Source organism: Pocillopora damicornis, chromosome 5 (assembly GCF_964200805.1).
Source record: "Pocillopora damicornis chromosome 5, jaPocDami1.2, whole genome shotgun sequence".
Lineage (NCBI taxonomy): Eukaryota > Metazoa > Cnidaria > Anthozoa > Scleractinia > Pocilloporidae > Pocillopora > Pocillopora damicornis.
In genome coordinates this window covers 28,155,846-28,169,065 of record NC_142674.1, presented here as the reverse complement: position 1 = coordinate 28,169,065, position 13,220 = coordinate 28,155,846, and the positions used below count along the sequence as shown (strand labels likewise).

Genomic DNA, 13,220 nt, shown 5'->3' with positions numbered 1-13,220 from the left:
TTTTCTAACCTCGAGCTTACTTTTACGTTATAGGACGTGCCATCATAAATAAATCAATTCTGCACGATTAATGCAGGTCACGTTCGGGAGTAGTGCATTAGTTTTAATGATGAATGTAAGTCATCTTTTCGCCTACAACTCTAGGTTTCATCTCCAGCAATCGGTCACTTCTGTTAAGCGGTCGTCACTCGCCCTTGACTGAGACCTAACGGCCTGTGCTTATTGTCTTCACGTTCACATACGGAACCATTTAGATAAAACTAGGAATAATCTTTTAAGTACTATAAAGTTCCTTCCATGAGTTACCAATGAATTTTCTTCCGCGTTTATCTCCCGAAATCAATAAAAGTACTTCGACTTAAAATTTCTCAACGCATCACAAATTGGTTTTTCTTGATAGGGCTGATAGGGCTAATATCACGCTTGAACATCACGAGAATCACTTGGTGTTTTATGACCAAAATGTCCAGCTATTAGATAATATATTACTTTTTTTACGCTGTACCACCACTTTGTTGATGTTGCTTAATAAATTTGCATTTTTGAGCAAGTTTTTTTGAAACAAACTTTATAATCATTTAATGATCAATTATGGCATAAAATGGCGATTTTTCGTCGATTTAAACCCCATTCTGTGGAATTTGTATTAAGTGGTCTTCCCCAAGGGTGACCACTTAATACAGGTTTGATTGCAATTCTTGGCCATATTTTGTTTTTCGGTCTCGTTATTATCTTCTAATCATAAACTGCAATTCCCTTTGAATCTTTCTCATCCTAGGCCGTATTTTTCCATGTCAATTCAGTAATTTCCGATTGACTCTTCTTTTTTCCTGTCCTAAAGGAAACGATGCTGATGTTGCATTACATTATGCTGAATAAATTTTCCTCGTCACGTAGAAACAACAAAAAAAAATCATTTAAACTGTAAAGGTCAGTGATGACGGCATCAGCAGCACGTTTTAGTTTCAATCCCTCAGTAATGATCGTGACGACAACAATTTCAGTCACGTGGTCTGTCCAATGAGTTTTAAATAGCGTAACCTCATTCAGCTGATACACTGGCTACTAGAAGTAGTTTTGAGAACATTCCCAAGTTTCATATAGAGAGATCTGCTAAAAATCTCGTGCTCGAATCATGGCTACTGCATTTCTCTTCATCTCTGCCACTTTCCTGGTTCTTTTCATCATACCAGCCGGTAAGTTAGATTTTCAATTTTCATTTGCGCAAACTTGAGTTAATGTGCTCCCGCTTTAGTTTCAAGAGGAAAACTGCTGCGCTCATTTCTGAATTGTTCCTAGACAAATTTTAGTTAGGCTGGTGCAGACGATTCTCAATTGCTTTTGACGTAAACTCTCGTATATTTTGTTGTAATCAAGTAAACACAAGAAAAGCTATAATCCTAGCAGGTGTGCTGTAATCTAAACAATTGCAGAAAAAAAAATTAAAAATTCAGGCTTTCACGGAATTTGAACTCGTGCCTCCCAGATATTAGTAAGGCGCTACTGTCAAATCAAACGGTTGTATCTTGAGAAGAGTGGACAGCTTTAGCCAAACCGTTGTACTGCATGACTTGAAAAGATTTCTCATCAACAAAGTGACGTGGCTAAAGTCCTACCTCCAAAATCGCGAGAATTAGACTTTGTCCTCGGGACAAATGTAAGCATCACTGATAAGGTAAATGAGCGCTTGGAGATTTCATATCATCCATTTATCCTTTAGATATATTTTCATTTTTCTTTCTTCACTTAATCTTTCTTGGCTTCAATGCGGCAGATAATTAGGAATTAAACGTCATTCTGAAAAAAGCAGAGTGAGGTCAAATCGGAAAATAAACTCGTGTTTCCACATGGGGGCCATGTCTTAGAGGAAATACATTTACAGTTCCCAGTGATAGCTCCTGGTTAAAAGTTAGACAATTAAGTACTCTTTAAATTGCCAAGTCATAATCTGTGCCGCTAAAACAGTGTAGTAACCAGGTACACACGCAAGCACAAACGTACGTGCGCAAAGTTCTACCTCCGGAAATCTTATATACATCTTGATACTAACTGTTGAAATTCTCCTGCGCTCTTTGGTCGAGAGGCATGATCAATACAGATACAGGCAATTAAAAATTTGTCATACCAAGTCATAGAAACCGCAGGATAAGAATTTAAAGCAGCCTTGGTCGAATAATAAATACACGAAAAGCTCAGCTTCTTTAATTCGAGAAAAGTGCATATTTGTGTTCGGAAATCAGTTTTAGACTTCGGCTGAGCTATTCTATCGATAGTAAAATTTCCTAAGGTTATGATAGCCTTTTGCATGTGAATGGTAAAAAAAGTGTCGAGATTCATTATGCAGCGCTACTAAATTTCTAGCTACATAATCACCTTGGTCGTCAATGGTCACTTCCGTTCGAACACCGTGCGCGTTTGTTTGGCCTGTGAAAGGATGTGTCCTTCAAGTCTTGACAAACTTTCGTAACTGTGATATTTTTCTTTAACCAACAGCTTTGTCGCTTCAGTGTTACGAATGTTCTAGTCTTGCGCAGGTTAGTGGAGGAACTAGCTGCAGTGCCGACAATGTGAAAAAAGTAACTTGCCCTCCGATTAATGACCGATGTTTTACAATGAAGTTTAGTACGACCCCAGAGGTAACATTCGAGATGAGGAACTGTTCTTCCAGCCGTGTCTGTGATGCACAGTCGGATTTCAATCGTAAGTAAAATAGTGCAGTTTAGCTATATCACTAGTTACATTGTAAACAATTTGCAATTCTGCTTAAATCCAACTCTTACATCTATATGGATCACAATGGCAGAACTATTTCTGTATGTAGCATTACCAACATACCTCTTAATACGTTGTATCAAGAGGCCTTAACTCTTAACTGTGTGAAGAAAGCCAACTCAAATTTGACCACGCGTGCATACTGTGCGAAAAAAAATTGAAACGTCCACAGAAATCTTTGAAAGGAACCGAAATTAAGGAAAAGAAAAACTCGACACATTTTGAATTCGAAGCTTATGAAATAACGAGTATCCCGTTAAATCACCATTCTGTTTTGAGCTTGCCGAAAATGTTATACGCTTCTAATTAAAACACCGTGACTTACTGGCTCGAGTGGTTGCTTGTAACTCGTGTGAGACACGTGTTCTGACACCCTGAAAGCACTCCACCAACCAAGTCATGACAACGTTTGCACATGCGCAAACGTGTGACCGCTGGGCTGATAAAAGCCTTACGGGACGGTTATTTACTCGATGTCAAACCTAAATCGCAGTTTTACGCAAACACTGGCGCTTACGTATTTTCTATAAGAAGGTTGTTTTAATTTACTAAATTTCCCTAGACACAGTTCACAAAACTGAATGTTCAGATAAATTATTCAGCTGATTCAAGATAGTCTAAACCGTGGTTTTGTTGAACAATGGCTAAATGTTGCTACGCATTGTTCAAGTAATCGGCCCTACGTGTTTTATGACGACAAAAAACCGCTGAAACAGCTATTTCGTTCCCGTAAAACGTTATTTTCGAATATATACATTGAAGATTGTTTTTAATCTACAGCTTGTAAAATTCACAAGGCTCAAGGGAAAGACTGTAGTATTGAATGCTGCCAAGGTGACCTGTGTAACAGTGTAGGACCCACTGAGCCGCCCTCTAAGCCATCCAGCGCAGTATTGGGACCTACTTTGAGCCTCGGAGCTTTGTTATTCGCCTTACTTCTACCAAAGATTTTCTGATTCAACTAAGAAAGGCCGCTTTGCGGCTGTTTCCTGATTCCAATTATTTTGCAATCAAAAGCTGGCTTCTCAAAGATATTATTGAGAGGGAAGACTGCAAGAAGTATAAAGTGTATAGTGTCATTACTAGTATATGTTTGTAGCTGATGTGATTGTCAACGATGATGATGTAAGAATTCCCTGCTTTGAATAAACGCCTTTTTTAACATGGTGGAATTTTTGTTTGTAACTAGTTTGTTCCCTGACAGCATCATAGAGGCTTAAAATTTACCATCTTCATTTGTATCTTTTTCTTTCATCACTGCGCAGAAGCAGTACACATCATTTTTTTGTGGGGGGGGGGGGGGGGTGAGAGGGTTGAGTCGGGCATTACAAGACCCGACCCAGACCTTCTCTCTTTTTTTCCACACTTCCGCTACTGTTTATCATCCCGCTCCGTTTTACTGACTAAAGGCCTGGAACAGGCTAGTTGTTGTTTCAAAGGAGACATGTCTATTCCCAGTGTGTCGCTAAAGAATTCTAAAAAATTGAAGGTATAACTTTTCAAAAGAAGTATAATTATGAAATTTACCCTTTTTTTTAAGTAGTAGTACTTACGTAGTTGTCCAGATAACCAGGAATCACCAGTTGTTCATATGTAGAGGATAGAGTAAATGATGTTAGCACTATCGTGGAAAGGACTCGTAAAGGTAACATAACACCCAACAGCCACAAAAATATACTTGAATGCTTTAACAGAATTTTATAATTTTAGCATGTTATAAATCAAGTTCGTTACATAATTAGGCAAAAAAGCTTTTTTGCTTTCGATTTCTTGTCCTAAGAAAGCGGACATCAACATGTTAAGAAATCAAAACTTCCTGTACACGTACCTTGGGCTCAAAGGAACGTTTTCAAGGAAATATGCAAGTTCACTCCAGCTACTAAGTGGATTTAGTTCGTGGAATTATCGTTTACCAATTCAAACTTTCTTCAACAAATTATAGAATAGTAAATGACTTACACAAATTGATGAGGACTATTGGCTATTGGCTTTCCAACGTGCTTCTTTGGACAAAATTTTGCCATAGAGGTGTAAATGCATCGACTATTTGATTTGCAGCGTAGCACTTCCCTGAAAGTGAAATTCTTAGAAGAATGGAAAAGGAATTTCCATCGTAAGGAGTTTCATTTTGGATACCATTCATCTCATCCGTCTTTCAATTTTTCCATCGTTTGTTGGACTGGTCTGCTACGATATCGTAAAGACATGTAAATTAATCACAAAATATTCCTTTAATGATAATTCAATAATAATTTATTGACTTCTAAGGCGCAAATTCTATGTATATATATTCAAATGCGCAAATATAATTTATCAGTACAAAGATACAAATAAACAGATATCTTCATAATTACATAACTAAATAGTCAAATGATATCTAAAGATACGAAACAAATAAGTGCACAAGGAAAAAAAACCAAAAAAAAACAACAAATAAACAAAAAATAAACAAAAAATAAACAAATAACATAAAATAACATAAAAAAAAAGGTTTAACAAAACTAACTACGAGAATGTGAAAAATAACCAAAAGAACCTTGGCATTGAAAACTTTTGGTAGCAATTCCTAATGCATTTTCCCGGATGTTATTACATTACAGTGTTGGTTATCCCAGTCCTGTTCAATGAAATAATCAGAGTTAATCATGTTAAAGAAAGTTCAGCTTATGGTATAAAAAATATACCCCTTTTGACAGTCTGGGCATCTAAGGGAACAAAAACCATCAGACGTCCTAACGGACTAAACACAAGAAAATAACCACAATGTAAGTGTTTAAACATTTAGCGGCATAAAGTCTTCAATATTTTAAAACTTAAAATAGGGCTGGGTAAACTTTGAGCTCTCTAATTCTGAATGTGTAGGCAATGATAATCAAATCTAATCAACCCATAAAAGAAATCTCTTCTTAATTTTCTGTAGTATTCAAAAAAAAGTTGTCAAGGGATAATTTTAATCATCAAAGATAGGAATCATAAACAGCAGCATACGCAACAAAGAAACTCAACTCTACCCTCCCAAGGACCAGCGCCCTCAGCCAAACCGAATACCTCTTCCATACCTCTTGGTATGGCTTTCCCAAGACAGAATTTTCCTTACAATATCAATACAGGCAAACAAGTGATGAGAGTAAAAAAAAATATTACTGGGGATTTTTAGTTGATCCCATACAAAATTCTCCAAACTAACATCACAAGAACTACATGTCAGACAATAAGGAAAATTACTTATGAGATCGTGGGAGTCACTGACCTGGGCGGAGAACTTAGCGTGGCATTTTCTAGTATGACCAAAGTACCGTTGTACAGGATAACAACGTCGTATCGGGCTTCGCAAGGTGATTCAGTATTTGAATAGGTCTGCAGCCTGTCTTTGCTTCCACCAATGATGGAAAGTTGATATATGTCCAAAAAAAAAATTTACCTTTCGTTGTCGGTGTGCGAGCTCTGTACAAGATAACAGGGACCTTAAGCAGTCGGGACGGCATCGATTAAAAAATGAATTTCTGCCTTTAATTAGAATTTCAAAAATGGCTGCATGTGTTTACCGTCTCATACGGCGCCACACCTCAACTTCAGCATAGCGTATAAAAGAAGCGTTGAGTTCCAAATGGAAATTAAAATAATTTGCCTTCGCGGTTTCGGTCTGTAGACGACGCAATTTGTGGTGACTTCACGTTGTTGTTTTGCCTGGGACGGCTAAGAAATGTACAAAGTTTTAAAACGCACGTGCTGAGCTATTGTTCTGCCAATAAGATCTTTTGTTTTTCTATGTCCTCGTTGCCGTCGCCGTCGTGGTTTGCTCAAGGTCCTTGCTATCTTTGAGCCGACAACGTGCAAAGACGTCGCCAAACAAAAAGGCTAATTAATGGGCAGAAAATGAGTTTTGCACGTGCTATGCAGAATTTTGTTGATTTCAATTTGCTTTTGAGAAACAACAAAAAAAAAACATATATGTGCAAAAGTAAAGAACTCGGAGAGCACAGTCTTAGTGCTCTTAGGTGGATGGATCTCAGTAATTTCTACATAAGAAGGAAGAATTGGATTGAATCATAAATGCCTTTTTCCTGAACAACCGGTTAGCAAGACAGTCTTTAGGTCTTTGATCAATACGACGATCCCAGCTGATCTTTCTTCTGGATGAAAGAGGGTGGGGAACTCGAGAAAGGCAGTTTGGTTTCGTTTTGCGCTTTCGTGTATGTTCGTCTTATGTTTTATTCAATCACCAACCGACTCGGCCAGTGAAAAACAATCTTACGGTAACATAAATCGTAATGAGGAAAAAATTATTTGATTTTTGATTAAAATATAATAGTTACAAGCGTAGTACTGAAAATTGATAATCCGAGATGAAGAAACGCAGATAGAAAATCACACAGATAACCAAACTTTCTTACTTATTTATCCTTCTATTCTAGATTGTTTTCTCTGTTTACATTTACCATCTCATTCATGCGCTGAAAAAACTAAAGCCCGACTCCGATGAACTTAAGAAACAACGAACAGACGCACCGCTTGTGAAGCTACAACTTTAGATTTTCGACCCTTAGCGATTAAAAACACGGTATCTGTTTTGTCCACATCTGTAGAACGTGTGGCTTTGGCGCGAACGGAAAGTGTAGTGCAACGGCCCTTTATTACCCGCCTTGACCTGACACTCTGAGAGAGCATGTACCCCATCTTGTCTTTCACGACTGTCACGTCAAAATGTTCACTTTCACCAAAATTACACAGTTGAAAATGAACAAAGGTGACTCTTCCTAGAGGGAGGGTATAATCATTGCTGGCATACTTTCCCCTTAGCACGACAGTCGTGGGTTTGATCGTCTGGTGTGAAATCCTCTCAAACGCGTTCCCGCCACGAGTGGTACCTCTGAGCTTGAATTTGAACGGCTGACTAACACGAGGCGTGAAACTTGAGGTGAAATGGACCCTGTCAGCTGTCTGTAGTGTGACGTCGCTGATCTTTGTTCCTTCAGGGGTAATAAGGTCCAAACGCAAGGAGCTTGGAATGACTTTCTCAGAACCAGCGACGGTTATAACCACCTTGTTCCCTTTACCTAAGGAAAAAAACACACGACAAAAAAATAATAAATAGATAAACAAACAAAATCATTGTACATGTCTGACATTGGTCGCGTGACAATATATGCGTGACAATACTATGCGTTGTTATATCTCTTAATCCTTTAGTCCCTAACATCAGTGTTCATATTCTCCATACTATTCACTATAAATTTCCCAAGGTGCTGATAAAGAGAAGTTGTTTAATAATCAAGAGCTGCTAGTTGGTGATTATTTTCTTTATTCTCATGACTTAAATGTGTGATTCAAGGGTGAGATTGTAAGGAGAAATTAGATCATAGACACTCTGAAGGGTTAAAGGGTTAACTAGTGGATACGCTGTGATTGAAGGGGGGAGGGGGAGAAGGACGCAGTAGGAGGATTTTGATTGTGTCATGGTAAAATCTACTTGATCCCCCTAAGGCTCTATAACATTCTTACGAATCCCCCCCCCCCCCCCTTATGGGCAGTTAATTGGCAGTCAATTTTCTATTGTCCCTCCCTTATACTGTGTTGGCGACGACCGATTTCCTCTCCGCTCCACTGAAAACTACGTGATCCCCACAAAAATCACACCCCCTTTCTCCCCCCTCCTCCCCCCCCGGGAAATATCTAATAACCGGTAGTGTCTTCAAAGAGCGGAATTGAAAACGCGAACTCACCAATTATTGGATTTGAAATAGGTACTTCCTGATGGCGCCTGTGGCGTAATGGAATGATGAAGTAATGTTCGAAGTCGACGTTTGTCTCACTGGTCGATTTGACGTAAAATTGGTGACCTCCATTGCTGCCAGACACAGTTAGTGTCCATTCTCCCTTTTTGGGGTTGTCAATCTGGTAAACGGAGATCTGGGACAGGCTGCGTTTTCCAGATGTGATAATGATATTGTCGGGATCTGTTAGAGTGATTCCTTGACCTTTCCGAGGAGAGATATAAGAGAACGATCGTTACATTGATGGTTTCATAAACTATATAGTGTCAACTGCCGGAAACCCGGTAATATCCCTATATCTGTTAACACTTTCACTCCTAAGATCTCTGTAGTAATTCTCCTTATTGTCTGTCATACAATTCTTATGATGATAGTTAAGAGAATTTGGTATTGGATCAACTGATGATCCCCGAGTTGATGTTTTTCTTTATTCTCGTTACTTGTCTGCTTGATATTGTATTGAGATAGTTAGGAGAAATTCTGTCTCGGTCACTCATGGGAGATAAGAGGCTAAAGTCTCGTCTCTAATAAGAAGACCTGTACTCCTCTCCCGAAAAAGTCTCTACCAGAGCACTTGCGTTATGATCGTTCAAGCAAGGTTGTGTTTCAAAACATTACTTGAGAGTATATACTAATTTTCCTAAGCGTATTGGAAAGTTCACGGTAAAATCGATCTTACTTAAGACAGACTGGACAAATGTTTGCCCCTATCATTCTCAAAGCCTACTTCTTGTTGCTAGAGTACCAGGTTAAATATTAGTATCTAGGCAGCTGCGCACCTATTCCTCGCCTAACCTCAAAACAGTCATCTGATGATAAGTTAGGGTTAATGCTGGGTGAGGGGAGGGGTAGGTGCGCAGCTGTTCAGATACTGACATTGATCCGATTATCTGGTGGTAGGTATTCCCACCTTTTGTATCTCTCTTTGTGGTAGTCACTGATATGGTCATTTTCTCGATAGACTCGTCCACTGGAATGCTATATCGGTTGCTTACTGCTCCGTCAGTGTTCCGTTTCTTTCTTCCCGACATATTCGAGCCAACACTGATAACGTTAGTTCCTTCAAGTACTCCCCCGGTCAAATCGTTCAGTTCTTCTAATTCCCACTGGTCTTTCAACAAAATCGCCTGGCCGGAAGTCAATTCTGCTAGTTCCCTAAAAGCTGGATGGAGATTCCTCGGATCTTGATGTGAGTATCCCTGGGAAGTGCAGTATCCTGAAAAGACCGACATCGTTTATTTAGAAAAATTAGTGTACGCTTAATCATATTACATTAGCTGTAATACTATCGAGATGACCATTGTCTCATAACGTACGCATCGTTTTCCTTGCCGCTACATCCTAATGGAGAGTAGGTAGGCAAGAAATAGGCAAGAAATATGACACGCGCTTTCCTGGCTAATCCTCGGGTATCGAGGCGGATAGCCGGATCTCTACCCTCTCCTTATCCCCTCCCCGCACCCTTCCATCATTCCCTGCCCCCAAGCCTTTCGTTGTTTTCAAAATTAAGAAAAAAAATATCATCTATGGGTGGCTTGATGAGTGATCTTCAAGCCGAAGCTTACGTAGATCCGCGTGTAGTTGATCTCAACAGAGGGAAACAAGTTTGTTCTTATTTTGTACAACGTCTATTAACACTGATTGACATCTTTCGCGCTGAGAAAAGTGAAAAAAAAAGCAAAAATAATTGAAACGGCTATAAAACAAGAGAAGCACCTTGATAATCGCGACAAAAATAAACATTGTTTAAACAACAAACAACAGTTATGATAATAATGAAAGTAATAACAGTAATGATATTAAAGATTAAGAACAAAGATAACGCCCGACTGTCGAAAAAGATCTTATCAGGCAAAAATGCAACTACATAAAACCATAGTTGTTACGCCAGCCCACATGGCCACACACAACAACTTATTTGTTCCGTGACACTCTCTCTTCGAAGCAAAGAGCATATTGCGTGACGAGACCAAACAATAGCTTAGAATATCATTGCACTCACCGGTTGTAAAAAAATTGATTGTCACGCCATATTCTTCGGCGCTAACCAAGAGCTTCACCTCCTCGATGTTTTCATCTGTGGCATCTTTCGGGCCAGCATCAGTAAACACGTACATAGGGGAGCCCCACTGCGGGTCTTGATAGAGCGCCTCCAGCATGCCTGTAAAGGTATACTCGGGACAGTCACCTCCCCCATTTGCTCTGAGATTGTTTATAGCTTTCACAAACTCGCCAGCGTCAATTTCGTCCATTATAACCACTGGTGATACATCTGCAAAGAAAATGAAATTGCATTACGCTAATTGAGTTGTGAAAAAGACTAGCCTGTGGTGCAGGAGTGTTTTTATTGCTGGCGAACACTCGATGTTTAAAACATGACTCCGCGTGAAGGGTCCAACCGCCATCTTGAATTTTTTTAAGCAGGGGAAGGCTGGGAGTGAAAAATATTCTACCAAGGGGGCTGGACGAGAGGAAAGGAACGGGTAAGGGAAGGGGAAGGAAAAGTACGTATGTCCCCACCTCCTGGCCCTAAACCAAATACAATGGCTCGGAGGACAATTGCGAGGAGTCAGAACTGCTCACTCGCGCTGGCAAATAACAAGAAGCCCTTACTGCGGGCCAGAAAAGAACTAATTGACTGTCTTATTAGATAAAATCAAAAGAAATACTCTTGTCAGTTGTGTGAAGCAGAGCAGCATCTTTTTCGGGACGCTTATTAGAGACACTGGCAATAATAGCGAAGAAATTTTATACCCGACTGAGAGAAATGTCATCTGTATTTGCATCTGTTCTCAAGTTTTAAGAACATGATGAGGATATGATCAGGCTGGGAGTCAATTAAGAACGTTTTAATCTTGCTTTTTTGGGGGGGTGGAATGTTCAGATAAAGGTAAAAGAAATGTAAAACTGTGGTCTAAGAGGACTATTTACTCGAATATCCAGGGGCCTTTTTTCACATTAAAAATGTGGTCTGGAGTTTGTTCGGTCACGTACGAATTGATTTATTAAAATATTAAACCTCACAACTTTAAGAACATGTAAGGACCGTTTCTAGGCTCAAACCGCAAAAAAAATATATAGAAAGTTCAGCCTCAGCCCCCAAATTAGACGTTCCTATGTAAAAGGCAGTATACTTAACACAGATTGCGTGACAGTGCGTGATAGCCTTACTTACCTGGGTAAGGGTCATTGAATGGTGACAGTATGTACTCAACAGGGGCTTGACGTGGGTAATTGATGATATCAATAGCGATATTCTTGGTAGCTTGAATTTCTTCGCCCATACTTCCTGTGTTATCGATGACAAACATGAGAGATACATCTCCTTGAACAGCCATGAAGCTATCAAACGTCGAGCTTCCAAGCTGAGTGCGAAGTCCCTGAAGAAATTCTTTACCTTTATTTGCACTGTTTTGAGAAGCCCGCTTTGTGCGTCTTGGTGGTGATGATTTCGTGCTTAAAATAAACATGATATGTCCAAGAACCTCGCGCGCATACTTGAAACTTTTGCTCCTAATCGCCCTTACAATAAGTCTTTTTAATTTCGGCAACGTATCACCGTTGTGGCGGACTCCTGAAGCCCTCGCATTAGCCACAGCGCGTTCGATGTCGTTGATAGCTTCAAGAAACTTGTTTGATGGGGAGGCGCGAGGTCTGTACGTCTTTCGTTTTTTCTGATATGTGATCACCGTTTGCGTAACTGGTTTTGGAGTCGCTGGTATAATCATGCCATGACTCGTTGCAGATACAAAAATTCCCTTGAGTACCTTCTTCGCTCCTTTAACTGGTCGGACCCCTTTAGACATTTTCACAATCTTTAAGCCAGTGTTGCCAGAATTAGGAATTAGTCTCGTTGTCTTGTTCGGTGTGAGAATTTCTACCTCACGCTCTGAGCCCATTGAGAAACTCATTAATGTGTCGCGTGTGAACTGAAGTGATGGAAGAAGATTCTCGCTTGACTTTTTTACGGCCATCGACAAAAGCAAAATAGCTGCCGCTAAAATCATCATGGTTTGTTTCTTCATGATGAGGAAGAGTGCCGCCCTCGCAGTCTTGAATCGTCTAAGCAGTGCGCGAAGACAATGGTATCTTTAACTTAAATCAGTGCCCAAATGTCACAAGGTTGTAACAAAGGGTGGCGGGGGGGGGGAGGGGCGGGGGAACGTAGTAGAACGTAGCAACTGATCATAAAAAGCGGAAACGGAAGTAGTCTCGCAATTCAACCCACTTGGTTGTCACGTTGTCATTTCGATTAGTTATGAGTCTACAGCCCCTTTTTACGATGTCACGCAACTGTGAGTGCGAAGGAGGCATAAACGTTCTACTGATCAGGTATTTTTGGAATAAACTACAACAGTTCAACTAAAGGAACAACATTCCAACTAAAGAAACAACATTCCTCCTCAACAGAAGGAACTACATTCCTCCTCAACAGAAGGAACAACATTCCTTCAAGGGAAGGAATGTTGTTCCGCTCTGTGACCTACACGGAGCCCAGTTTTTGTCATCTCCTATTTCTCATAAACTTTTTTTTTTTCACCACTTCAACTTTATTTTTCACCACCTCAGTTTTTTCCCGGCTCGACTTCAGTTATTCAGAACAACTTTAACATTCCGGCACGACTTTAATTCCTGCACGACTTCGACTTTCCGGTACAAATTTAACATTCCGAC

At 39.8% G+C, this 13,220-nt stretch overlaps 2 protein-coding genes across 2 annotated transcripts; one reads left to right on the top strand and one right to left on the bottom strand.

Annotated features, from left to right (window-relative positions):
• Nucleotides 1–933: 933 nt before the first annotated feature.
• Nucleotides 934–3,939, top strand: LOC113684885 (uncharacterized). The gene is made up of 3 exons (XM_027202295.2): nucleotides 934–1,196; nucleotides 2,494–2,700; nucleotides 3,553–3,939. Exons 1-3 carry the CDS (start codon nucleotides 1,136–1,138, stop codon nucleotides 3,726–3,728), a joined length of 444 nt encoding a protein of 147 aa, XP_027058096.2. The 5' UTR covers nucleotides 934–1,135; the 3' UTR covers nucleotides 3,729–3,939.
• Nucleotides 3,940–7,149: 3,210 nt separating this feature from the next.
• On the bottom strand, nucleotides 7,150–12,683 carry LOC113684888 (von Willebrand factor A domain-containing protein 7). The gene is made up of 5 exons (XM_027202299.2): nucleotides 11,722–12,683; nucleotides 10,549–10,818; nucleotides 9,457–9,762; nucleotides 8,496–8,750; nucleotides 7,150–7,829 (listed from the first exon to the last, which is right to left on the bottom strand). The coding sequence occupies exons 1-5, from the start codon at nucleotides 12,569–12,571 to the stop codon at nucleotides 7,258–7,260; spliced, it is 2,253 nt and encodes a 750-aa protein (XP_027058100.2). The 5' UTR covers nucleotides 12,572–12,683; the 3' UTR covers nucleotides 7,150–7,257.
• Nucleotides 12,684–13,220: the final 537 nt, after the last annotated feature.

What these genes read in the sequence shown, in the direction of transcription:
- LOC113684888 (XM_027202299.2), bottom strand. Translation starts at nt 12,571, where the DNA reads ATGAAGAAACAAACCATGATGATTTTAGCGGCAGCTATTTTGCTTTTG. An exon ending in AATCAATTTTTTTACAACCG is followed by an intron (nt 9,763 to 10,548) that starts GTGAGTGCAATG and finishes CGGTCTTTTCAG; the next exon opens with GATACTGCACTTCCCAGGGA. An exon ending in CACAAAGAGAGATACAAAAG is followed by an intron (nt 8,751 to 9,456) that starts GTGGGAATACCT and finishes CTCCTCGGAAAG; the next exon opens with GTCAAGGAATCACTCTAACA.
- LOC113684885 (XM_027202295.2), top strand. Translation starts at nt 1,136, where the DNA reads ATGGCTACTGCATTTCTCTTCATCTCTGCCACTTTCCTGGTTCTTTTC. An exon ending in TCTTTTCATCATACCAGCCG is followed by an intron (nt 1,197 to 2,493) that starts GTAAGTTAGATT and finishes TTTAACCAACAG; the next exon opens with CTTTGTCGCTTCAGTGTTAC. An exon ending in TGCACAGTCGGATTTCAATC is followed by an intron (nt 2,701 to 3,552) that starts GTAAGTAAAATA and finishes TTTAATCTACAG; the next exon opens with CTTGTAAAATTCACAAGGCT.